Source organism: Barbus barbus (genome assembly GCF_936440315.1).
Source record: "Barbus barbus genome assembly, chromosome: 26".
Lineage (NCBI taxonomy): Eukaryota > Metazoa > Chordata > Actinopteri > Cypriniformes > Cyprinidae > Barbus > Barbus barbus.
Genome location: NC_136754.1, coordinates 29,747,435 through 29,774,583, shown reverse-complemented (window position 1 = coordinate 29,774,583; position 27,149 = coordinate 29,747,435). Strand labels below are relative to the sequence as shown.

General features: G+C 36.5%; 2 protein-coding genes across 2 annotated transcripts; both read right to left on the bottom strand.

Annotated features, from left to right (window-relative positions):
- Positions 1-1,466: 1,466 nt before the first annotated feature.
- On the bottom strand, positions 1,467-5,725 carry LOC306845969 (uncharacterized protein). The gene is made up of 2 exons (XM_079378998.1): positions 5,592-5,725; positions 1,467-3,982 (listed from the first exon to the last, which is right to left on the bottom strand). The coding sequence occupies exons 1-2, from the start codon at positions 5,620-5,622 to the stop codon at positions 2,874-2,876; spliced, it is 1,140 nt and encodes a 379-aa protein (XP_079235124.1). The 5' UTR covers positions 5,623-5,725; the 3' UTR covers positions 1,467-2,873.
- A 2,297-nt stretch (positions 5,726-8,022) lies between these two features.
- LOC306846522 (laminin subunit alpha-3-like) lies at positions 8,023-26,060 on the bottom strand (the record flags this gene model as incomplete). The annotated part of the gene is made up of 31 exons (XM_079379955.1): positions 8,023-8,153; positions 8,243-8,339; positions 8,456-8,587; positions 8,943-9,073; positions 10,009-10,146; positions 10,261-10,378; positions 11,023-11,165; positions 11,258-11,368; positions 11,497-11,653; positions 11,789-11,916; positions 12,217-12,379; positions 13,039-13,187; positions 13,288-13,488; positions 15,211-15,353; positions 15,440-15,610; positions 16,135-16,251; positions 16,365-16,464; positions 17,429-17,570; positions 17,767-17,921; positions 18,237-18,353; positions 18,431-18,624; positions 18,730-18,897; positions 20,483-20,594; positions 21,146-21,256; positions 22,401-22,552; positions 22,652-22,705; positions 23,185-23,279; positions 23,574-23,654; positions 24,518-24,627; positions 24,712-24,822; positions 25,839-26,060. The coding sequence occupies 30 exons, from the start codon at positions 26,058-26,060 to the stop codon at positions 8,246-8,248; spliced, it is 4,020 nt and encodes a 1,339-aa protein (XP_079236081.1). The 3' UTR covers positions 8,023-8,153; positions 8,243-8,245.
- Positions 26,061-27,149: the final 1,089 nt, after the last annotated feature.

Genomic DNA, 27,149 nt, shown 5'->3' with positions numbered 1-27,149 from the left:
AACATATTTCTAAAGTCATTTTGACCCTCCTCTACAAAATAGTGGATTACGCAGTAAATATTCATCCATGGCATTTAATATTTTGGCTTTCATCACTATTTATGTTAGTCTTTCTTGAAAATAAAAATATTGACAAGACCAAAATTTGATCAGGGGAAGTTCGGCTCTCCAAACTTCATTAAAGTTTAGATACTTGTTCTAGTAGTTCTTTGATTACCTCACTAACGTTTCATCTTCATTCTCTCCTACATCTTATTTTAGGTCATTCTGGCACAGTGTGTGGTTTATATGGCCCAAGCGCCCAAGTCTGTGGAGGTGTACAAGGCCTATAACAACGTCAAGTCCTGTCTGAGGAACCATCAGGGCCCGTTACCGGCCGTTCCCCTCCACCTACGCAACGCTCCCACCAAACTGATGAAGAACCTGGGCTACGCCAAAGGATACAAATACAACCCAGACTACAGCAGACCGGTGGAGCAAGAATATCTCCCCGAGGAACTGCGCGGGGTCAACTTCTTTACCTGGACGCCCCCTAATCTATGACTGATTGATTGTCTTTTTAAGTTTGGAGTTCTGCTGTTGCCTTTATCACTGTTGCCGTATCTTATTAATCTCAGCGTGATTTCACGCCTTTGGCCCATTTTGTGAATGAATAAATATGCATTTGCTTATACAGAGTTTTATATGAAACATGAAGACTGCAGCACTAATTTCCATTTTTATCTCCGGCAAGAAAGAAAGGAATAAATAGAAACAATGAGATTTGTACTTTTTAGTGCATAAACATCCCTGATTTGGATGCGGGTGATTTGGCTTTACTCTCAAATGCACACTAGAGGATGAGACTGTTATTATCTTGCAGGAAACAATTATTAGTGACATTTATATTAGTTTGGCTTCTTCTTCCTTTGGTTTCCTCCAATATTCAAACTAGAGTCTTGAACATTTATCTTGAAAACATTCCTGGCAATTCATGATTCAGCTCCATTAAATGTTAAATAACAGTTGTTTTACACTCCTACAAGTGAGCGATAATCTTGTATATTAGCATATGCTTTACTAAAATCAAGTCTTATCTTTTTCTGCACTGAAGATGTTGCACTTACAAATCATTTTGCATTTCAAGTCAAGTTTGATTGAGTTAACTGATGTCATTAACTGAAAATCTGTTGTCATTTACTCAACATCATGTCATTCAAAACCAGTATGAGTTTTTTTTTTTTTTGAATGAATGAATGAAAATAGATGGAGCCAACATTACAGTTCTCTTTACATTTGGTTCATTCAACATTGCATTAGTAGCTGATGCTGTGAGGGAAACAAACGTTCCTTTACTTCAGACATCAAGTACAGTAACACTACTGCTGTGTAAACAGAAGAATGATGAACATTCAGTGTACAGTCACTGTTAATTACAAGAAATGACACTTAAAAATGCCCAAAATGCAATGAATATTACACTAGTGAAACAATAAAATTATTTTATTGGGCAATTTGCAGTAAGTAACTTTAGAAATCTTTAGAAATTCTATTTTTTTTACTTATCTAAATGAAAGAAAAAGGAACTTGTACATGGTAAAAACATAGTGCTTGGTAGAACAGCACAATATATCGAAATAAAACCGATATCGCGGTGTGGCGTAGTGTGATTGTCACATCGTGCATGCTGCGATGTAATGAAATATTTTCTTTACCCCTTCAGCGTGAAGCACGGTATTTACACGCATGTAGTTCATGAATGATGCAGTTGATTTACAGTGAATGGAGCTCTTCTGAGATGCTCGTATCATGGCAGAACTCTACAAAAAAGACAGCTGACCGGACAAGTGCTGTTGCAAGAAAGTGTATCATTTATACAAGTTTTTAAGTCTTTGTTAATTGAAACGCTCAAGCGATTTTACACCAATCGAGTGCAAGAAGACACGACAGAGACAACTTTATTAACCCCAAATTCAGTTCTATTTCATGTCTGCTTAAATAGATACTGTAGGATGGAAATGAGTCACAAACACAATTATTTTATTATGGTATAATATACCATAATAATTTATATACTGAAATTTTTTCTGCACATTTTTTTTCATTATTTTCGGGGGTTTTTTTCATGCAGCTCTAACTCTTGAATAATTCATTCTTTCCAAAAAAAAAAGATATACAAGTCAAAATATATTGTAAAATATATTGCAGAGAAACAATATCCCTATGTCAGTTTTTTTTCAATATCGTGCAGAGCCCTAGTAATCTTTAGCTCCATCCAACGGTTAACTTCTAATTATTGCACAGTAACACTTTAAATTGGAGAGCACATTTACTATTAACTAAGCTTTTCCTCAAACTCCTAATTAGCTGTTTATTAATAGTAAGTAAGGTAGTTATAGTAGTTGAGCTGATGACTTAACTGAGAAACGTTATTTTTAAAGTAAAATCATCTCTTGCCATTTCTGAAAGCAAAGCAAGTGACCAGTTCTCAGTCAAAAATCATTCAAACTTTATGAAAACTGATAGCTTGTTCCATAATTCATGGAGATTCAGGCTTCAACATATTTGATTCTGCAATGAATTTCGCCAGTTGAAAGTGTATCAGTAGCTGAGTATTTGTGAAGAAGACCACTGCAATCATGAGTAAAACCAAGCATATAGCTCTTTATCAGCAGGACGAATGAACTATATAAATATAATAATTTTGTGCTTTACATTACATTTAGTCATTTAGAAGACACTTTTATCCAAAGTGACTTACAAATGAGGACAATGGAAGCAATCAAAATCAACAAAAGAGCAATGATATGCAAGTGCTTTGTGCATGGGTGTTTGCACACTATCACAGAGCATTAACGCAGCAGCAGTCAGGAGCTCTAATAGCTGCTCTTTGCTCAGTGTGACAGCAGCTTTTTGCAGCATTTGTTTCTATGCCTGAGTAGAGCACTTGATGCAGTGAAAGTCCTCGTGCATAAAGCGCAGTGATACAGCTTCTCTCCAGTATGCATTCTCTCGTGTCTCTTCAAAGTACTGGAATGAGTGAAACGCCTCCCGCAGTGAGCGCACACATACGGTTTCTCTCCAGTGTGAGTCCTCTGGTGCTCCTTCAAGAAGGTGATTGTAGAAAACATGTTTCCACAGTCGGAGCACACGTGAGCTTTCACACCGGTGTGTATTTTCTCGTGCTTCTTCAAATATTCCAGCATGGAAAAAGTCTTCCTGCAAAAAGAGCACGGGTACGACTTCTCATCCGCGTGGATTTTTAAGTGTCTTTTCAGCTGTAATGCAGAAATGAATTTTTTTCCACACTGATGGCAGTCGCACGGTCGTTCTTCGGAATGAGAGTGCTGATGGATCCTGAGATACACCGCTTTCGTGAAACTCTTCCCGCACTGAAGGCATATGAAGGGCTTTTCTCCAGAATGAATGCGCAGGTGATTCTTCAGGATGTCTTTACGGGTGAAACTCTTGCCGCACTGAGGGCACGTGAACAACCGTTCGCCCGTGTGGATCCGTATGTGATCCTTAAGGGTTCCTTTATGCAAAAAACTCTTTCCGCACTGTAAGCAAACGAAAGGCCGTTCACCAGAGTGAATTCTGGTGTGGTTTCTCAGCTGGCCTTTTTGCGTGAAACTCCGTCCGCACTGCTGGCACACATACGGCTTTTCTCCGGTGTGAATTCGGACGTGATTCTTAAGCTGGCCTTTTTGCGTGAAGCTCTTTCCGCACTGCTGGCACGCGAAGGGTTTCTCGCCCGTGTGAATCCTCATGTGCTCCTTGAGGTTTGTTTTTTGTGTGAAATCCTTTCCGCAATGAACGCACCTGAAAGGCCTCGCTCCGGTGTGAATGCGAATGTGATCCTTCAGGTGAGCTTTCTGTGTGAAACTCTTCCCACACTGAGGACAGATGAATGAATTGTTGGTTCCGGTTTTGTGAGGTGTTTTTTGATGCATCTCATGCACTTCGGTCAGTTCTTCACTTTCTTCTTTCACTTCTATCAGGTCTGGAATTAAATTATATACATTTGTAAAAATAATTCAAGATTTACAAATGTGAAAGAAATAATAGAAACAGAAAACTAACAGGTACTTACTGTCTCTTACTGTGCATGCGTAAAATGTCATAAACTCTAGGGCTGCACGATATTCATACGCATTTTGTCAGTAAAGCCGGTTCTGTGATTAGTAGTAAATCTCCTTCACATGCTTTCAGATGGAGCAGCATTTACTACACAGAGCCGTAGATATAGCACTATAGGGATTTCCTGGATTTCTTCTGCAGGGTGTATTTGGGGTTTCTGGCCTTCGGATGGAGATTTAGTACTGATCACAGAACCGTGCTTCACTGACGAGATGTGAGCATGAATATCGCAGCTTTTGCCTAATATCAATTGTGATTTATCGTGCAGCCCTAATAAACACTCAGTAGCTATGTTTCCATCACCCATTTTAATGCGCATTTTGAAGTATCGCATCAGAAACAAGCACTGGAAATGCCAAGTTTAGAAAAAATCCCTTGATGGCAAAACTTTTTATACTCGCTTGAGGTGGGTTTTGACTTGTGCGAAAAAGAATTAATGTGAATAATGGGAGACGGAAACACATTTGCAGAATAAATTATGCACAACAAAAAAGTCATGTGACTTTGTGCAATTGGATGGCAAAACCTGACTAACCAGCGGACCGATCTCAGTGCACAGCATCTGAAATGTTATGTTCATTCTGAAATCTGTCATCAAAGTATTTCTGTATAATTGCCTCCCAGAACTGCTCACTCTGATCACCTCATTTTCCTAAATTATATTTAGAGGTAGTTTATCAGGAAGTGATGTTTTTCTCTTTGACTCATTTGATGGCTGGAAACTTTGCTTGTTCGCAAATGTTTTATGCGATATTCCAATTTTGCGCACAAGTTAAATTAATTTGCAACTTTGGATGGAAACCTGGCTACTGAGATGATACTGCTTCACGTCATGGCCACATCACCACCTCAGGTGTGCATTATTTTTTCTAATAATTCAACAGCTCGTCGTCAATTATTCCCTACATAATGCATTAATTAAGAAAAAGTAATGTGATTGCGTAACTCTCATTACCCCCCCCCCCCCCCCCCCCCCCCTTTAGAAGACTGTAAAGCACAAGTGTAAAACTAATGAATGAATCAATGTTGAAGCGAATAGGTCCAGTTGTCACTGTTAACTATTTAATATGATTTTTGCCTCAATAAACTCCTAATTACTGCGTACTGCAGGTTTGGTTTAAAGGGCTTATGGACACTAAAGAAAATCTGTAAATATTTGATAATCAAAGTACTGATACATTTGACATCCTGTTTGTAGTTTTATTCATTATGATTTGGCACAAATGGACTAATTATTTGTCACAGCTCCAGAATAAACAGCTATGCATTCATACTTGTTTGTATTTTAAAGTGTTATTTTTTTCTTGATGGGTGATATAATAACTTAGTTTGATTTAAGTTATAACATTCAGCTGGGAAGCTGCTTACTGAAGAGGGTCAAATTATAAACGATAAGGATAACACTCACTACACTAGTTACATCGTTTATAAACTACAGCGCAATATTGTGAAGAAGACGGCAACATAGTCACCTCTAGGCTTGCTTTCCTCCTCGCCGTCCATAGTTCTAGTTTAAAATCTAAACGAGTAAAGATGAGTTTGAGTGACTGAGTGAAGCTCCGAGGACACATACTGTATCTTAACTGATGTTCATGCTGCTTCTTCTAGCTCTTGCTGTCAGAATGAACGCCATGCAGCGCATTACCGCCACCTAGACTTTAACCTCTCAAACTTGATCAAGTTTTGTCTTGAGAACCAAAGCTAGCAGTGATTTCCCTCGATGTGCTCGACTCTAAACTCTTGGAGGTCATCTGCTGGAGAAACTCTGGAAATGCAACGGGAACGCAGCAAAACGTTCAATTACGCTAATTCAATGAATTAATTAATGAAGGCACTTTTGAAGGCATATTTTTCTAATCCAGTTGAAAATATAGATCACACTTGTTTTAATGTCCAGTTCTCACTGTTAATTATTTAATACGATTTTTTGCCTCAATAAACTCCTAATTACTGCTTATTAATAGTTAAGTTTAGGTATTGGGATGTAGAATATGCTCATGCAGAATGTGCTTTATAAGCACTAATAAACAGCTAATATGTTAGTAATATGCATGCTAATAAGCAACTACTTAACAGGTCCCTATACTAAAGTGTTACCAATATATATATATATAGGGTTAGGACACCCTATTGAATTCCATGGTTTTCTGTATCAGGACATAATACAAAATTATCTGGTCCTTGGCAGGACTTAAAATTAGTCAAATAAAACCTCAGATGAACAACAACACATGACATCTCACCGTGTCATTATTTAATTAACAAAAAAATAAAGCCAAGATGGAAAATCCATGGGTGACAAAGTGAGGACATCCTGATATTCAGTTGCCTGTAGATCCACTTTTAGCCACAATAAGTTGAAGTAATAATGTTCTGTATGACTTTATCAGTTTCTCACATTGATCTGGAGGAAGTTTGGCCCGCTCTTCTTTATTACGTTGCTCCAGTTTATTGAGATGTGTGGGTGTTTGTTTATGCACAGCTCTCACCACATGATTTCAGTCAGGATGAGCTGTGGACTTTGACTGGACTGTTGCAACCACTTGATTCTTTTCTTTTCAGCCGTTCTGTTGTAGATTTGCTGGAGTGCTTGGGATCATTGTCCTGTTGCATGACCCATTTTTTGGCATTTCAGATGCAACGTTGCCCACCTAAACCATGCTGCCATGTTTTTGTTTAGTTTTTTTTAAGAGAGAAGAGGCTTTCTTCTGGCAAGCCTTCCAAACCATACTTGGCCCATATTTTTATAATTGTACTGTCATGAATTTGATCATTTTACATGTTAACTGAGGCCTGCGGGGAAGTTCTTGGGTTGTCTGACATTTCTCTGAGCATTACACGGTTTGATCTTGGGATGAATTTGCTGGGACGTCCACTCCTAGGAGGATTGTTGTCTGTTTTGAATGTCTTCCACTTGTGAATAATCTTCCTCGCTGTGGACCGATGGACTTCAGATTGTTTGGAAATGGCCGTATTACTCTTCCCAGATTGATGGCAGCAACATTTGCTTCTTAAGATCATTGCTGATGTCTTACCTCTTTGGCATTGTGTTAACACACACCTGAAGCTTCCAGACCAGCAAACTGCCAAAACTTCTGCTTTTATAGACATGCTGATGATCAGTTAATCAAAGGTATTTGATTAGCAGTGTCTGACTGCTACTTATCCTCTTAATTCCTATGTTAACAGTAAGGGTGTCCTAACTCTGTCACCCATGGATTTTTCATTTTGGCTTTATTTTTGTTAAATAATGAAATGGTATAATATCTAATGTGTTGTAGTTGATCTGAGGTTTTATTTTGCCAAGGACCAGATTTGTTTATTATTATTATGTCCTGGTATGGAAAGCCATGGATTTCAATAGGGTGTCCTAACTTTTTCACATGAGTGTATATATAGTTGTTTTTGTTGTTGTTTTTTTACCATGTCAGCATGCCTAAATGCACTGAATTGCTGCCATGTGATTGGCTGATTAGCTATCTGCGTAAACGAGCAGTTGAACAGGTGTTAAGTGGCTGGTGCATGTATATAACACCATGCAAGATTTATAGCACTTCAACTTGTAGCAGCCAAATATTAGTCTATATAATGACATGAAAATATGGTTTAATTTTGTCCACATAAAATTCTAGTTAAGCCATAGCAATGTAAAGGAGTTTTATTTTATACATTTTATTCCATGTTTAAAATTTCATTGTATTTCATCGCTACAAAATGCTATTAATCACAATGCATAATCTGAAATGTGGTGGAAAAGTACAGGCAAACATTCTGAAGCCAATTTAGATGAGCTCCACAACACAGCAAAGCTTTCCAGTATTGCAAAATTGTTATTTGATTCTCTTTTGCAATGCAATTTTTATATCTCTAATGGGACCATGAAATGAAAACTGCCACAGATATGCCATGAAAATATATTTAATTATGCAAATGAAATGCAGCAGTTAGTTAAAGTGAGTTGGTTATGCTGTAATATAACAGTATTTCTTCCAGAGATCTCCATGTGAAACGTCTGCATCAGATACTCCTCGATCCTGGAAGCAAAGAACACAAAACACACTGAGTTTGCAGTTGAATCAAACATAATGTTGTCATGCTGTTTTAATGGTGATAATAAACCAACCTGTTACATATTGCGTGTGGCGCTGCATGTGTTCAACAGCACGTCTCCTGTGGAAGAGTAAGCGCTCAGATCCTCCGCTCTGTATAGAGAAGCAGGTCTGCAAACACACACACACACACATGAGCACGCTCACTGGTATAAACCCAGAGATAATGTAAACATAGCTTTATGAGGGCATTTAAGCAACTGGAGACATAAAAAGTGAATAATGACCTCCTCAGATACAGGTTGGAGATGCATCCCTTGAAGGTGTCTTTGCCCAGGATTACGCTGGATGAAAACAGTCCAGAGGAAGATCCTGTCACTCTCTGGCCAACATCTTCTTCATTGATTCGAAGTTCAATGCTAAAACAAAAAGGAGAACATTAGTATGAATCATAAAAAAAATGTATTCACAAATTAAATGCTTAATTACATGTGTCTGCATTTACAGATATATGGAGAATTGATTGCATTCAAGTGTTTTTGAAGTAATTCTCAATTAATTCATTAAATTTAATTGGCTGCAACTTGTGTTTTCATTGTTATTTTTCACCAAAAGTGAGTAAAGAGTATTTTGAGTAAATGTTATAAAATGCAAATGTTATTTTTCTAATCCTATTGTACTTTGTCAAATCATATTAACAACTGTAATCAGGCAAAAAAAATAAAAAATATGACAATTTCAAATGATCTGTGTTTCCAGGCAAATGAATCTTACCGTTGGCCCTGTCCGGAAACAGTGAGATAATGCCATTCTCCATCCTGGTACTGCTTAGTAGATTTCCAGACGCTGCCCTGGAATTTGAGGAGCACATATCCGTTCTCCATGGAAAGCTCCATGTCTTTATTCTGCCACAGAGAAATCACAGTGTCAGTGATAAATACACAATGAGACGTGCTGCGTGATATACAAGTCTATACAGCCACCAATGAAATATACAATTGAAATATAAAACTGATATTAAATAGAAAGTGTTAGGAATTTTTTTAAAAGTTAGAAGAAAATACAATTGTGCCACAATTTCTAATACACAAATCTGTGTGATCACATTTTCTTGTACGAGATGCCACATAACAGCACAAAATAAATACTTGGATTTAAATATATGCTATATAGATGTTTTAAAGAGTGAAGCTCAATGAAATATATATTTTGTATGTTTCTTACTGATTTTTATTCAAATGTGTCATATGCTCACATATCCTATAGACAACAAATAAAGTATTTCTTCAGATGTGACTACTTTTAATGTATTTTCTTGGACTGAAATATATGGAGGGCAAAATACATTTTTAAATACTTAAAATATTTTCATAAATATACCAAAAACGGACACAAAATATATTGGTAGAAAATATATTTTGAGACATATTTTAGCAAACGTATATTTGTTTGTTTATGCTGTACGTGGCTCTTCTGAACATTTTCGTTTTCCCACACAAGACTCAAGCTCTTCGCATTAAGAATTAAGGTCCTTATGGACACGGAGTCCGAAATCTTCGTTTGCGTTTTTCGTATTTTTCCTATTTGTCATCCCTTCCTATCAAAATGCTTGCTACATATGTGAAAACGCAGAAAATCAGACCTGGTCTGGGTTTTTTTTTATGACGGACGAAAGGCAGTGTGTAAACGTGATCGACACGACGTGAGGTCGTATTTATTTCTCAACGTGCAAAAATGTGGGATTCAGTGTGTAATGGCCTTTAGACTTTGAACAGCCAAACCCACTAATGAGAATAGAACGTACTCATGCATCTGATCATATAGTGGAAGAGATACGCACGTTTTTGCTGTTCTGCAGCAGGATGCCGTCTGGTTTTGTACTCCTGAAGCCCAGAGAAAGACTGACATCATCTAAGCTGAAATCTTCATGGAGTTTCTCCAGTGCACTCCCGAGGCTGAACTCCGCTTTCCTGAGAATCTGGAAAAGAGCATGATGGTTAAGCGCCTTTCTCTTTCTGTGAATGTTGAAGAAACCAGGCTAGCATGTTACAGTTAAATATAAATCTGAATAATGAAAGATGAACTTGATTACCTGGAGCTCGTTAGTGCAGCCTCTGCCGACGCCTACTTTCTCCTGAACGCTCGGGGTGGAGCCGCCCGCTGTGCCGATCTTCACACAGCCTTTCAGAGCCGGGACACTGATGTTGTATCTATGATAACATAACATTAACACAAAATAGCCTATTAGCTGGGTACTAACTGATTACATATAATCAGATTCCAAAAATTAAGTACTTAAAATACTCAGAATCAAACTACAGTTACTCTTTTATTGATTACATGATTACATAATATTCATACGATAGCAAAAAATATTGGTTCTCCCTATCTCCTCTTTTCTATCTTTGAAATGTTCCTTTCTAATATAGCCTACCGCTTATATACAGTCAGAAATTATTCCAGTTTTAATTAGAAAATATATATATTTAAAACATTTCATTAATTTACATTTTTAATGAACTCATAAACCCTCTGCAGTTCCTTCACAAACCCAGTTTGAGATCCTTGACGTAATATAATGTTTAATGCACTGCATTATGTTAATAGCAATGAATAAAATATTATATTTTCTCACTCTTTATATCGATATAGTACAAGAATATCCTATTTAATTCAATGTGATAACGACCTAAAATGTGTAATATAATGGATAATGTTATTACTAACTACAATTTTTTGTCATGTAATTTGGTAACATCAGCTAACATTATAAGCAGACCTCAGAGAACATTATAAAGTAATAAAAAAAGTTCAGTTCATGATCCCTTTAAAGGGAAGACAGAAAGATACGGACCTCTCACGCAAAGAGTTGGGTATCCCGCCGACGTAGAAGTGCTTGAACGCTTGTGGAATGACGTCCGTCCTTTTGACCTCGGTGCTCCCTACTCGGACTTTAAACTCTTTTCCTTTATTAATAAAAACTTTCACATCTGTCTCCTGAAATGCAAAAGACAAAGTGCAGTTTAATCATCACTGCCGTGACTACGTACACCATCTTAAAGAAAAAAGTCAACTTCGCTCTTCCTTACCGGAGAAAGGCTTGCTTTATCTTGACTTCTTACAGGCTCCAAAATATTATTTTTGTTTTGGCCACGCAGAACAACGAAGCCGTTCTCAAGAGAGATGCTGTAGAAAAAGTCCTGATAGGGTATGAAGAAAACAAGAATGAACATGTCAAAATATAACTAAATAAATAAAATAATAAATACTTTTATGGGAAATTTGTATGAAAGATGCATCAGAAAAGGTTAAATGAACAAACTCTTACATCCTCCTCGTCTCCTAAATACAGCAAAAGAGCATCCTTAGCTCTCGTTTCCACTTTCTGATTGATCAACACGACGGTGGGGAATTTTTCAAGCAGGACTTTGGCGTAACCGGTGCCTTCATAGTAATCTGATCCTGAGATTGTTTGTGGGATTTGTCTGATGAAAAAGAAGCAGATTTTACTGAATGTACTGTTCTGAACTCGTCCATGCAAACCAGTAGTGATTATATTGTGAATATATCATTACTCATAAGTACATCAGCACATCTCCAGTCACATGTTAAGAGCTTACCTCTTGCAAGGCATTTCTAAGTTAATATCAACCGCTTTCTTGAAGTTGTACAGACTGATGAATTTGTCATTGAAGGTGGAAAGCTCAATGCAGCCCATGTATTTGCCATAGTTGAGAGAGGCTGGCGGCTAAAAAGGAGAGAAATGCTCTTTTTAAAAAACAAATGTTTTTTCAAGAAACTAGTAAAGTATTGCATTACTTTTAAGTTTACAACAGAATAGCTGAGTTTTTTGTTATTAAAAACAAATAAGCAAGCTCAGTTCAGACAAAAAGCAATGCAAAAGTAATGTAATGCATTACTTTCCATAAAAAATTAACTAGTAACGCAATAGTTACTTTATGGAAAAACACAATATTGTAATGCATTACTTTTAAAAGTACCTTTCCCCAACAGAATCCTATAGGATAAAAAAAATATGCATATTTACCCTGAAGTCATCTGGATAACCTCCGACATAGAAGACCACTTTATCTGGCCTGAGGTCCAGCAGGTTGCGTGTCAGTTCACCCAGGTTTTCTTTCAACAGCGGAGACTTCGGATTGTTTGACGTGAACTGCTTCGTTTGAATGACTTGTGCATCTTGATAAATTCTAGATGACACATGGGCAAAAATAAAAATAGGTGCATAAGGTATAATGCAAGCACAACTATACTAGTAGTGACATTATAATTCAGATGCAACTCTATTTTAATGGTTCCAGCAAACAAAAGCCCCAAAAAGGACTTAACATAGTTTATTACTTTAAATAGATGCAAACTTCAACATATTTATCGGCAGCTACTTGTGACAAAACACTCATCACAAACGCAGCTGTTTGCATATAAATGAATGCAGAGATGATGGATCCAAATCCAGCATAATGTTACGACATTATGCATTCAGCATATTACCAAGATTATACTGGAAATGTAAAGACAATAATGCATAGGTAAAACCTTACAGATGCCCTTGGAGATACTAACAGATACATTTACATTCAGAATGTAAAATATATGCATTTTGTTAGTTTTTTCTTCAAATGAACTGTAGTACACGTGTGGTAAAGTGGATGCAATAATACAGCAACAACTGCATCTAAATGATCACACTTACTATGCAGTACCGAAAAAAGTAATTTTTCATTTTATTGACAGCAATAGCACACAGCTTTCAGGCAGTAATGGAGAAACACTGGGATTCAAACCAAACTGTTTCTGCCTAAAATCTTAAAATACCAATAGCTTTTGTAATTGATGCATGCTACTATACCTGTAAAGGTCGATTTTGTCGAAGAAAGCCACGTCAGATGAAGACTCGGTGATGCTGGACGCCTCGATATCGTACTCCTGTCCATTGAGCTTATAGATGACATGTAGGATGTTATTGCGAAGAGCCATGCCGATGTAGTCTCCGGATGCCTGCGAGAACATTTAACGAATGCATGAGGCTCAAGATAAAAACCTGATGTAGCCTGAAAAGATTTGAATGATCTGAAGTTGATGGTAAAATCACACTCACGTCCTTGTTTCCGAGGTACATCACGAACAGATTGTCATTAGTCTGCCGCCGCCGCCGGCCGCTCCCATCGAGCCGATTGGGGGGTTGCTCGGGTCTCTGGAGGGACAGGGAGAGAGCGGTGTACGCCCGCAGGTCGTCCAGGTCTTGCGGCGGACGCAGTTCTACATGCCCTTTACCCGTGAATTTCATAGGCACAACAATCTGCAAGAGATTTGAAACATTACGAGGAGAACAACACTCTCAGACAAAAAGCTACAAAAAGCTGTCACTGGGGCAGAACCTTTCAAAAGGTACACCTTTGTACCTTATTTCCCCCCAAAAAGGTGCATATAAGTACCTTAAAGGTATGTATTAGAACCTAAAGTGTACATATTAGTACCTACCCTTGTGAAAAATAAATATACTAAAATGTATTTGAAATACACTTATTTTATGCTAAGTATACTACAAATACATTTACATATTTATGCACTTGTGACCTTCAATTTATGCACTTGTGACCTTCAAAAAACCTTCAATTGTACTTTTTGTACACTAAACCGGTATCCTTAAGAGTTTTGTATTTAATGCATTTTAATTGTGTGGAAGTAGTGCTGAGGTTCAACTAAAGATATACTGAAGTATAGTTGATTGTGTTAAAGTGGAACTATTGCAAGTGTGCTTCAGGTACACTTTCATTATCTTGCATTTAAAGACTGTTATTATTCAAAGATCATACGATCCTCATCAATACTGACATTAAAACACATTTTAGGCTTAATATTAAGAAATGTGCAGTGTGCACCAGTAGTACTCCAAATAAAGTTTAATAAAAAAATTTATATCAGTAAGTCTTGAGCGATGTGAACTATACTTAGTATGAAATAAATGTATTTTAAATGCATTACTTTTGTACTAGGGTAGACATGAATGAAAACAAGGTTGTGAGGAAAAAAACATTCACTGTAAAAGATTTTAAAGTTTAAGGCAGGGGTCATCAAATACGGTCCTGGAGGGCCGGTGTCCTGCAGAGTTTAGCTCCAACTTGCCTCAACACACCTTCCTGGAAGTTTCTAGTATACCTAGTAAGACCTTGATTAGTTGCTTCGGGTGTTTGATTAGGGTTGGAGTTAACTCTGCAGGACACCGGCCCTCCAGGACCGAACTTGGAGACCCCTGGTTTAAGGCAACCAGCTTCAGCAGATTTATGAGTTTCTGAGAATACTCAAAAATCTGCTGATGCCTTTAACTTTTAAGTTTCCTCAACTTTTTATTTTTTACAGTGTTCCCACTTGGGGGGACCTGTTGTGAAAATGATAAACTGAAAAAATGGTAATATCTGAGTTAAGTGGTTTAATTTAAAGGGATAGTTCACCCAAAAATGAAAATTGATTGTCATTGTTTACTCTCCCTCAAGTTGTTCCAAACCTTTTTTTTTGAACAGAAGAGAAGATATTTTGAAGAATTTTGGTAACATAACCGTTACAAGTAGCCATTGACTTCCATAGTATGAAATAAATAAAAAAATACTATGGAAGTCAATGGGGACTGACTGTTAACTGTTTGGTTAACAACATTCCTCGAAATATATTTATGTTTATCAGCAGCAGAAAGAAACCTTTAAACAGGTTGAGGGTGTCTGTAGGGAGATTCAATTTATTAGATTAATAAAGCAAATCATGCTTCACTTTTAATAGGTATGTTTGTATGCTAGAAAAAAAAAAAAAACCCTGACAACATCAGCAGCATCTTTTTTTCAATCCATGTGTCTTGTCAGTCATTTCATTCTACAGTTTTTTTTAGTTCAAAAATCAAATAAAAAAAATCAAATGTTATGTTGTTTTACACTTCAGCAGTTAATTTTCTGTTAAAAATGCTTAATTTTCAATGTAGGCTACTATTGAGTGGATTGAATTTATCGAATATATAAATGAATAGCCTTACTCTGTTAGCAGCATCTCGCGCCTGCTCAATCAGCTCCTTTATCTTATTAATATTATCAGTCACGTTGTTCCCGGCGCTAATCTCAGAATTGATCTCTTCTATTTTATCCAGCAGGGACGGGATGGAGCCGCTCAGATTTCTGACTGTCAGACAGAAGGAGAAAATAATGCATAAGTTAAAGAGGTAGATGATGAAGAAACTGATTAAAAACAACAGGTGCAGCGCTTACCGGTCATTTCCACGCTGTTGAGAACATTGTCCATATTAGAGAGAGTAGGAGTAATGGAGATCTTGGCAACTTCTGCTTTGATGTTGTTCAGCTGGTCCACTGTGTCACTCGCGGAGCGATTGGCTGCCGCTGCCGCTTTCTTAGCCGCGTCAATAATGTTACCAATATCATCTGTGATCGGACAGAATCAAAACATAAACTCAAGGATATTCATATCCCTGCTGAAAAACTGTCTTAAATGGAAAGTTCACCCAAAAAAGTACAATTCTGTCATCATTTACTCACCCTTTTGTCATTCCAAATCTGTATTATTATTATAATTTTTTTCTTCTGTTGAATATATATTTTGAATAATGTTGGAAATCAAACAGCCACTGACTTTAATAGTATGGGGGGCGGGGATTACTATGGAAGTCAATGGCTACCAGCAAGTGCTTGATTACCAACACTCCTCAAAATATCTTATTTTGTGTCCAACTAAAGAAGGAAATTTGAGTGAGTAAATGATGAGAGTTTTCATTTTTGTGTGAACTGTCTCTTTAAGTCTAAGCAAGAAAACTGCGCTTGTAAATCAAACATGCCAGCACTTGTCGTTTCATACAGCTTCTGTAAACCAAACCTCTCAATGAGCTGGTCTGTGTGAGACTGTCTCGTATGGAATGGGTTTGTTTTGTCAAGCAGTGCTCTTCTCTCACCTCTCTGAATCCCCTTCAAACCCTCCTGAACAGAGAGCAGCTCCTTCTCCAGGGCTTTCTTTTTCTCTTCTGCAGCTTGCAGGCGTTCCTTCTGATTATTGAGGTCTTTAGTTGCTCCTGATAAAGACAGAATACAGCGTTTTAAATAACAAATGATTGATTATATAAAAGAAAATTCAATATGTAGATTGATCTTAACAGAGTTGGGTTTTTATTGGATTCACACACACCTTTAAGATCTTTAGATGCATTTTTGGCATCTTTCAGGAGGTTATTGCCATTGTTTTTCAGATTCGTTGCCTTGTTGATTAAGTCCCCTTCACTGACATCCTGAAAAAAAATTATAATAAAAAGAAATCAACACATGTATGTTTGGCATGATACATGGGCCCAAGAAAGTGCTTAAAAACTGAGTCACACGTAACACTCTGGGGCTCCTCAGATGACCATTTTATTTTATTTTATTATTTTTATTTTATTTCTTTTATTGTATTTTTATTTATTTATGTATTTATTTTTTATTTCAATTACATGAATGTACAATATTTGAGTTCTTTTTTTTGTTTATTTAATCATTTATATTTTTAGGGTATTTAATTGTACTACATTATATTTATACAGTAGTTCTGATCCATTTAATACCTGCTAACCACTTTTTAAGCAAAGAACAAATGTAATTTTCAACTTAACTTAAACGGTCTTAAATCTTGAATGTTTTGGAGCACAGATTTAAGTTTGCTCTCTTTTGAAAGAAGCCACTGGCCACATTATTGCGGAGTTATATAAATTCAAGCTAATTCTTATGAAAAATGCACAAACATGATTTACTCTAAAACTGCATGAAAATCAGAACAATAAATGTAAACAAGTTGTGTTCCAAATCTGAGCTTGATTTGTTAAAAAAAAAAAAAAAAACAGCTTTCAGTAAAATTGTGTTTGGATGCGGTACCAAAACGTTACCCCTACTTCATTTATCATTCATTTCAGGACCATTTCATCTGAAACTCCTAACAGAGTCATTTATCTCATTAACTATGCTCTATGATTGTTTCACCACCAGTTCACAAGACTTTGTATCACTTTATAACACTAATCCCTTGTTTTATCATTTTAAACTTCTTTTTGTGAATGTTTGGCTTGTAAAGTGTGCTTGTGCTATATTTCTTTACTTGCTTTGATATTTTATTATCAAATGCAAATGACATTCAGAAATGTTTAAGCATCCAAATATTTTACAGGGTCACTTTATGCACCCTAACTTTGGCATTAATGCACATTCGGTGATGTCTCCTACTTTGAGCGCTTTGTCTGCCGCCTCTTTGGCCTTCTTGGCCGCCTCCTCTGCAGCGTTGACAGCGTCGGTGATGTTTTTGTACGCCTCTATCCCAGAGAGAGCAGTCTGCACACCAGAGCGCCCACTCACATTCTGTACAGCCCTGTTCAGGACAAAAACAGCACTTACATGCCATATATCAACAATATATCTGCAAATTATCTTCACTCTGGGGGACAAATATGTTCTAGAGTCTATACGTTGAGCAAATTGAACTGGCATTATATTGAGAAAGCGACACAGTGTAGGAATACGAGAGGCACCTTGTGACAGGTGTGTAAACTAATGAAGTCTCTTACTCTTGCAGCTCTTTGGCCAGTTTGTGCATGTTTTCTGCATGTTCTTCTGCCCGTTTCACGATCTTCTCTTTGGCTGCTGCTTGTGAGATGATCTGGACTTTATCCTTGAGCTCAGTCTTTGCTCCGTTGAGCTGTGCCTCAAGCTGTTCGTATTCCTGAGGGAACATGAGAGGATTTGTCATTTGAAAGTATTTTGTTTAAATAATCATGTTTTTTTAATAGTTTTTGTTATCAGTTATGTACATTTGGGCTTTATGCTACATCTTCTGTTGTTTAATGAAAGTTTATTGCATGATTTAAGTATCGTGTGTGTTACCGTGATGGTGTTTAGTGTTTGCATGAATGACTCTGTGCACCTTCTCTATATTAGTATATACTTCTGCTTGTGGCGAAGCTGCTTGTGGTGAGCTTTGATGCTTCAAGCAACGCTCCTAGGCTCTTATACTCTGAATGTGTTTGTGAATGCTTACTGTTTTGCTGTCACTGAACATGTTCAGGACGTCCTCGGTGTCTTTCAGCTGTTTGACCGCAAGAACAATCTGATCCTGGACGAGGTCTCGCTCCCGCTCCAGATCCTTCACTCGCTTCTGCAAGAGCAAACCCTAATGTACATTCTCTCTTGACAGCATGTGTTTTTGAGGATTGTAAAGCTCTTGATTCTTACCAGGATATCTCCGAGGCCTTCTGCGTTGATGTCGTTCTGATTGCTGGCTTTCTTCAGCGTATTATCAGCCTGTCGGAGTAAGTCCTCTAACTCTCTCAGTTTGGCCTCATAGCTGCTCAGTAGACTGTCGACACGCTTCGACGCCGCCTCATTCTCATCGCACTGCGAAATTATGTTTTTAACATTCTCCAGAACTGCAATGAAAACCAATCATGAATACAGCAACTGGCAGTAATTGTTATTACATTATTAGTATAAGCAGCTGAGGCATGCACGGGATAAATCCACAGTAAATGTACATTTGTTTGCTTCAGCTTGCTCTTTCTTCGCTGCGTCTTTCTGCGGCGTGAAGCTTCTCTTCTCCATCTCCTTCACCATGCTCCGAGACTGCTCCAGGAGTTTGGCTAGATCAGCGTTGGGCAGAGCGGATCCACTGCTCTCGGAGTCTATCAGCTGCTTCAGGAGCTCTGAAGAACCAGTCATGGACATATGTCAGAAATACAGTACTGATTACTTAAGCATTATTATACACTTTTTCATCTCAAGATACATATGTGGTGTTTATTTTTTTGACAGAAGTAATATTCACAGAGAAATCGAGTATTGGTGTACTTTTTTTGCATTGCGGGTCCGTTTGGACCCGAAAAATCGTTATTTTGTTAAACAGTTATGACTTAATGCTATATATATCATATAATTACTATATATATTTTTTACAATAACATTAGTAATAACATAGTAACATTCAAAACTTTTAAATATCTTCACATCTTTCACATTCACGTATTAATGAGAAGATGTAGAGAAGTTAATGAAAAGCTGCTTATTAATGAGGGAGTGTTATGAGTTTTGAATGTTACGGTGTTATTACCACGCTATTACTACATTTGTGTCTTTTAAAGTAATTAAAAAATACAGAACTTTCAAATTACACACAAAGCATAACTAACCCCACTGGAAGGAAAATAAGTTAATTCAATTCCTTTGAATTTATAACTCATGATTGCTCAAAAACAACTAATTTATGAAACCTACATGTTTATTTTTAAACAAAATAACAAATTACTAACAAATGTCAAACAAAATAAATGCATTTAATAAATTAATGTATTAAATGATTTTACTAGCATAAATGATTACTTTCAGATTTAAAAATTTTTCATGCTGCAATGGCTGATCAATAGGCATAAATAGTCATGTTTATCAACACGATTCAGTCCCAAAAGTGTGTGAGATATGAGGAAAAGGCTCAGTATATATTACATGTTTTTATACATTAATATAACCTCATTTAAAATTTGACAAAAAGTATTTTTGACACTAATGGTGCCATATATGCCGGGTCAAAATGACCTAAACAAAAAATGTGTAGCTTTTTTTTTTTTTTTTTTAAAACAAAACTTTAGGTAGAGTTATAGCTCCCTAAAAATAATTGTAAAATAAATCTAAATGAATGAATGATTAAATACAGAAATACAGAAATATCTGCAAAGTTTGTTCCATCATTAAAAACTATGCATTATTTATATATATATATATATATATATATATGTATCTCTACAAGGTCAAAATGATCTGAATGTGTTTTGAGGGATAAAGTAAATTGCAGCCTTTAGGAACAGTGGCTGGAGACACGGAGCTCGGTGCAGTGCATTATGGGATTGTTCACAGCACACCGGATCTGTCGGGACAGGCCTGCTATACAGTCATCAATGATGCAGCAAGAAAACAGCACACCTGCGGCTATTCATCAACTCAGCACACAAAAGCAGCACCGCTAACCCGCTTTGACAAACCCATGCAATCTCTGTACCTTATTCATCCCTAAAAGGTACAAATTAGTTCCTTAAACATACATATTAGTACTTTAAAAGGACATTTTAGTAGCTTCTGACAGTGACTGCTTTATACCTTCTTTTCTGAGAAGGTTTATTTACTAAGCTGCTGTGCAATGAAATGAACACCTCTACAAAACACACGTCGGTTCTCATACACCACACAGAATTACAGGTAACACATTATTATACATAAAACATCTGTTAGTGTTCTTACCTTGTATTTTTCTGAGGAGGCTCTGTGTCTCGGTGTCCAGATCTTTTGCTCTTTGGTGGCTGTTTTCAGTGTTAGCCAGAGCTTTCTGTGAATCCTCAGACTGCTTTCTGACCTGGACATAAAACGGTCTGATGAATTATTTGATCCACAGCGAGTGTAATGACAATGGACACATCTCAGAGCTGAACAGCAAACATCCCATACAACAAAAAAAAATATTTTTGTCCAAAACCTATTTTAAAGATATGCTAAATATATTTTGTAAACTGTGAAGCTCAATTAAATGTTGGAAATATATTTAGTTTCAACATATACCAAAAACATTGTAAACATTGTAAAGTATGTTCCTTGATTATGTTTTTTCTTCTTCAAATGTGAATATATTTTCTTGGACTGAAATATATGGAGAGCAAAAATACCAAAAAAATTTTTAAATGAAGTGCTTTCAAAAAAATACTTTTTTTTTCCAAAATATAAAAAAAGGGCAAAAAAGTAAAAGTAAACATTTATGTGAATATATTCTTAGATATATTTGAACAAATATAGTTTTTGACCCTTTTTTGTATATTAAATATATATTTTTTAATGTTTGGGATTTGCTTATAAACAGTATTCTACATGAAAGCTGCATGTTTTTGTATCAGAAAACACATCTTCTAGTACCTGTTCTTTCAGATTGTCCATATCTTCACCCAGATTAATAACATCTTGTTCCAGCTGGTTAATTTTAGGCACCTGATTGTCGACGGTGACGCTGAACGTGTTCACCAGATTCTGAAAGAAAAACATCATGAATATAAAGAGCTGAGTGAGATTTGTTGTGCATTGTTCATGTATGTTTTTAAAACATTGGATGTCAGCATTAACAAAACTAGTCTGGCTCGTTATTGTCACTGCATCATGAAAAGATTAAAAATACATCTGTTCTGTTGATGCTTATTGTGTTTGGGAAAGGTTTTATATGGTTTTCTAAAGTGTAGTCAATCACTCTTGTCTAAAAACAGGAGAATAATGAGGTTTACAGCCTGTTTGCAGTGAAAGAGACTAAATGCATATCTGTACTCTTAATAAATACCACTGAGATTTTTAATTTGCAAATAATGTTAGACACTTGAACATTTATTTTATAGTAATCTTTGCTGACTAAACCTATTCATAAAATTATGATTTTTTTTCTTAGTTGTTGAAACACGCTTTCAAGTGTTGCAAATGTTCAGTCATGTCTGTAAATTTCACTGAATCACTAAATTGCCCACAGAATGTTCCAGACTCATTTTAATCTGATGGTGTATCGTGTTGATGAGTGAGCCGATGTGGATTCTGAGGTAAATGATAAACGCTGTGATATTTTAAACCACATACTTATTCCATGCAACAACAAGAAATGAACAGCTATGACTATCTGTCTCTGTGTGTGTGTGTGTGCATGTTTATGTGGTTTATGAGGACACAAATGTGTATAATGACATGGGTATGACAGAGGTATTACAATATGAAGGTGGTTTATGAGGACACTGCCTATGTCCCCGTAATTCAAAAGGCTTAAAAAACATACTAAATGGTGTTTTTTTGAAAATCTAAAAATGCACAAAGTCTCCTGTGAGGGCTAAGTTTAGGTGTAGGGTTGGTGTAGGGCAATAGCACACACAGTTTGTTCAGTATAAAAACCATTACGCCTATGGAGAGTCCCAATAAACCAACGCGTGTGTGTGTGTGTGTGTGTGTGTGTGTGTGTGTGTGTGTGTGTGAGTGTGTGAGTGACAGACCCTTTAAATGTACTGGATCACACTTGTTCTCTGTGCAGTAATAACTTTTGACTTGATATAACAATGTCATATGACTACATTATGTGGATTTTGCCTCTGGTGGAATAAAGATAGTGAGGAATAAGAAAGGAGGAAAGGAGATGAAGGGATACCGTTGTGGCTGTAATGGCTTCTTCAAGCTTCCTCAGATGCTCTTTAGATGAAGGTCTGAGAGAGTCGAAATCCAGTTGATCTTTAATTCTTCTGAGCTCAATATCAAGCTTTTCCAGATCGTTCAGCAGTGTCTGTGCACAGTTATCACACTCTGAAAAAAATCACACACACAGTTACAAAAATAACACAGGACAAGATAATAAAAGGGAATAATGAAAACAGTGAAGCCCAGTGGTTTGTGTGATGCTACCTTCACACTGCTCTTCTGTATTTGTGTCCTGGAGCTCCAGAGAATTCCTGCACACTATATGGAGGAATACGACAGGTTGTGAAGTATTTACTCAACTGATTATTTCAACTCTCAGCTGCAATATTCATATCAAAACTACCCATTATACATTACAAAATCTAGTGCAGACAAACACAGCTTGGCATTAGCCATAAAAAGAGAGAGAAAGAAAAAAATACTTTATGGGTGAATTTCACATAGAAGATGTTCAGATATTATTTTACATTTACTATAAGAAATAAAATGTTACTTAAAGGAAATAAAAGGAACTTAAAGGATCAAAATAATTATTTATGTATGTTTATCTGTCTGTCTGTTTGTTTTACTTCTGTTTGTTCCAACCAAATGTCCATTACTGTAGAAAAAAAGTAACATTTGTATTCATTTATTCTGGTTTAAATAATAATAATTAAAAGTAAATATTGTGGTAATCACCCATGAAGAGCTAAATGCATATAACACGCAAACACACACACACACACACACACACACACCTCCAGTCTTAGAGTCACACAGGTTTCCAGGACAGTTGCACAGACGACAGCGTCCACCGGAGACCAGAGGATTGCCGTAATATCCCTGAGCACATCTGATGAGACATGATCACAAACAGATTCATCTCTACAGCACACAGACACAACATTTTGGCAATGTTCACTCAAAAACTGAACATCCAGCTTGAGTAGAAAAACCATGCTGATTGACCAGCACCTGATCAGCATAAACCAGCCTGGACAAGCATAGAAATGCATGTCAGTTTAAGCTTGTCTTTTCAGCATAGGTGCGAAGTCACAGATTTGTGCTTCACAAGAGCATGTGAAGCACACAGGTATATTTGAGGGAAAGATCAGTTTTGGGAAATTAAGGAAAGTGAATCACTCACCGCTCACATCTTTCACCGGTGTAACCATCTTTACACAGACACAGAAGTCTGCCATCGGTTTCAGTGCAGCCCAGAGCAAAACTGCAGAAAGAGAGGCCATCATTAGTTAACAACATAAATGCATTATTTTATTTCAGTACATTTAAATTGAAATAAATAGGGGGCACAATATCCACTTAACTAACGGATATCACCATTCTTCCCCAGCTGATCGATTACTTTAAGAATTGCAAACATATATATATTTTGCATTTCAAGTTTTCTGAAATTATGTTTTAATATGCAAATGAGGCATTATCCTATTAAATATGCACTGTTTTGCATACATTTCCAGAACATAAATGATTAATTATTACAGTTTTTTACAGATTTTGGATTTCTCATTGTATCACTCCATAAATCAGAAAATGCTGTCAACAGCTGAAAAACAAAGCAAAACAAAACACTCACACATTTTTACCATTTTTTTAGGAAATAAAATGTTGCATAAAATCGAGTAAATGAAACATGAACAAACCCCTCAGTAAAACCCTTCAGAAAGTCACTTCTGTTCACAAAGGCTGCATTTATTGATCAAAAATACAGTAAAAGAAAAAAAAAACTTGTGAAATATTATTACATTTTAAAATGCCTGATTTCTATAGGAGTATCTGTTAAAATGTAATTTCTGTGATCAAAGCTGTATTTTCAGCATCATTACTCCAGTCTTCAGTGTCACATGATCTTCAGAAATCATAATAATATACTCAAGAAACATAAATGTGTATTTTGGATGTTTTCTGTCCTCTAGTCTGTAACAACACTTTATGAAAAGCCAAAAAGCCAAAAATATCAAAACAGATCAATGCACAAAAAAAAAAAAAAAAAAAAAAAAAAATGTTTTAGCCTGCAGTGTCTCTCCTCAAAAGTGTCAGTGCTGTTTCCATCCCAGATGTGAGTCTTACTTGTTGCTGAGAGGACATGGGCACACACTGCATCTCCTCTGAGTATCGCTTGAGTAATATCCATCTCTACAGCGCTCGCACTGATCACCTGCTGTATTATCACCACAGTTCTGTTACACAGAGCATTCCTGTTACTAAACACAAACACAGGCAACAAATCCATGGTGCAACACTGAAGAAGAGCACATTATTACCAGACATCGGCCGGTGTTTTCCTCGCACTCGTTAGAGAAACCATTACAGGAGCAGCGAACACAACGAGCAATCAGACCACTTCTGTCCAGATAGTAACCAGCAGCACATCTCTGATGAGAGATTGAAGAAATCAATTACTGATTACCGGTGAAATATGTATTGTTGGCTATTGCCACAAATATACCTGTGCTACTCATGACTGCTTTTGTGCTGCAGGGTCACATATGAGGTGAAAATGTTTTATTAAAGTGGGGGAAAAAAATGTTTCCACATTTAATTATACTCAAAGCGATAGGCATCTTTTTACATCATTTACTCATCAAATTAAATCACAGTTCTCAATGCCAGGCTATCACATATTAGGTATTAATCTCAAATCTGTCCTTAAACCATTTATACACTGATCTATGAAATATCTCTTCATGACCATACAATGAAATGAATGTCGCTGGCTATGAATGTTCAGCAACATATGAGCATATCTGACTGAACAAATAGCATATAGTTTAAGTCGTGACTTTGATACTCAAGTGGTCCAAATGAAAGACCTCCAACAACAGAGAAACAAGGAGAACTGGGTGTTTAAATAAATAAATAAACTTCTTTCAAAGCTATTGATTAATAAAACAATACATAAAACAAAAGTGAGGGGGAAATAATTAAATACTGAACTGAATGGATAAAATGTGTCCAATACAGTGTTATTTTATACAGTTGTTTTTCAATCCAACTTTAAAACAAAAAATATTTTACACTTCATTGCATTGTGTTTGAGTTAATAGAAAGGTCCATGAAATGAATGGATAGTGTCATGTGTAATGACCTGCCAGTACCTTTTCTGTTATTTTACAGGTGTATTGTTTACAGTGAACTCAGCACTTTTAACTGTATTCTGAAAAAAACATTATTTTTCTAAATTGTAAAAAAAAAAAAAAAAGATTATTAAAGTAACATTTTACAAGGGAATTCAGTCTTTCTACTTCAAAATTAGTTCGATTCAGTGTGTTACTTGCCATTTCTTTGTGATGGTTTATGCAATTTACTAGCAATATTCTATCTCTCTATCATCTCATTTCAATGAATACCCATCTTTCATTCACAAAGATCATCAGCTCTGTCTCTGTACCTGTGGCTCGTCCACTGAAGGGATCTGGACGCGCTGCGTGTCGTGAAGAGATGGATACTGGACGCGCTGGGCGTCGTTCACCGCGGGATACTGAAGTCTCTGCGTCCACTCCGCGGGTTCGCTCCTGTGCTCGTGTCTGGGTCCTCCACAAACCAGAGCCAGCAGGGCCCCGAGCGCAAGGGCCCTCAGCGCTGAGCTCCTCCACGCTACTGATCCTGACATTCCCGTGAAATAACTCGCATCGCGCTCAGGTGCGCTTCTTAAAGACGCAGTGACGCGCGCTGACGCGTCATCCTCAGATGAACCAGGAACTGAGTCACGCTCAGGTGTGCCATAGAGACAGACAGACGTGTGTACTGTACTGTACTCAACACCTGAGAAATGACACAAAACACACGCATTCAAGATAATAAAATACCCAAGCCATTTTTATCAGTATTGTTTTGGTAAGATGTTAGTTTAGGGACCAATTCTCGCTATTAACTAGTTGCTTATTAGCATGCATATTACTAGCATGTTGGCTGTTTATTAGTACTCATAAAGCATATTCATAAGCAGTACTTCAAATCGCCTTTAAAGTTGTCCAAATGAAGTTCTTAGCAATGCATATTACTAATCAAAAATGTAGTTTTGATATATTCACGGAACATGATCTTTACTCAATATCCTAATGATTTTTGTCATGAAAGAAAAATGTACAAGTTTGACCCATGCAATTGTTGGCTATTGCTACAAATATACCTGTGTTACTCATGACTGCTTTTGTGCTGCAGGGACACATATTCTGCATGACCATATTCTAGATCCCTTAATCCATCCCTAAAATTAACAACCATCAATAAGCAGCAAATTAAGGGTTTATTGAGGCAAAAGTCATAGATAATAGTTAATAGTGAGCATTTTTCCCAAACTAAAGTGTAACCATTGTTAGCCTATTTTTGGTCACACTTTAGTTTAGAGACCAATTCTCACTATTAACTATTATCTATGACTTTTGCCTCAATAAACCCTTAATTTGCTGCTTATTATTAGTAATATTGTTTAATTTTTTATTTAAAAAATAATAAAGCATTTATTAATTATAATACAATTAATTGAAATGCTAAAATGTATTAGTTAATTGTGTTTAATGCATTAACTGAGGTTGTTGAATTTATTGTATCACATTTTGTTATTATATTAAATTATTGGTAACACTTTAGATCAGGGACCAATTTGCACTATTAACTAACTATTAACTATGCATCAGTAGAGACCTATTTGCTGCTTATTAGTAGTTAGTAGGTAGTTAAATTTAGATATGGGGGGGGG

Coding starts and splice junctions, on each gene's coding strand:
- LOC306845969 (XM_079378998.1), bottom strand. CDS start 5,622: ATGGACGGCGAGGAGGAAAGCAAGCCTAGAG. Junction 3,983..5,591: donor GGAGGAAAGCAAGCCTAGAG/GTGACTATGTTG, acceptor ATTTAATTCCAG/ACCTGATAGAAGTGAAAGAA.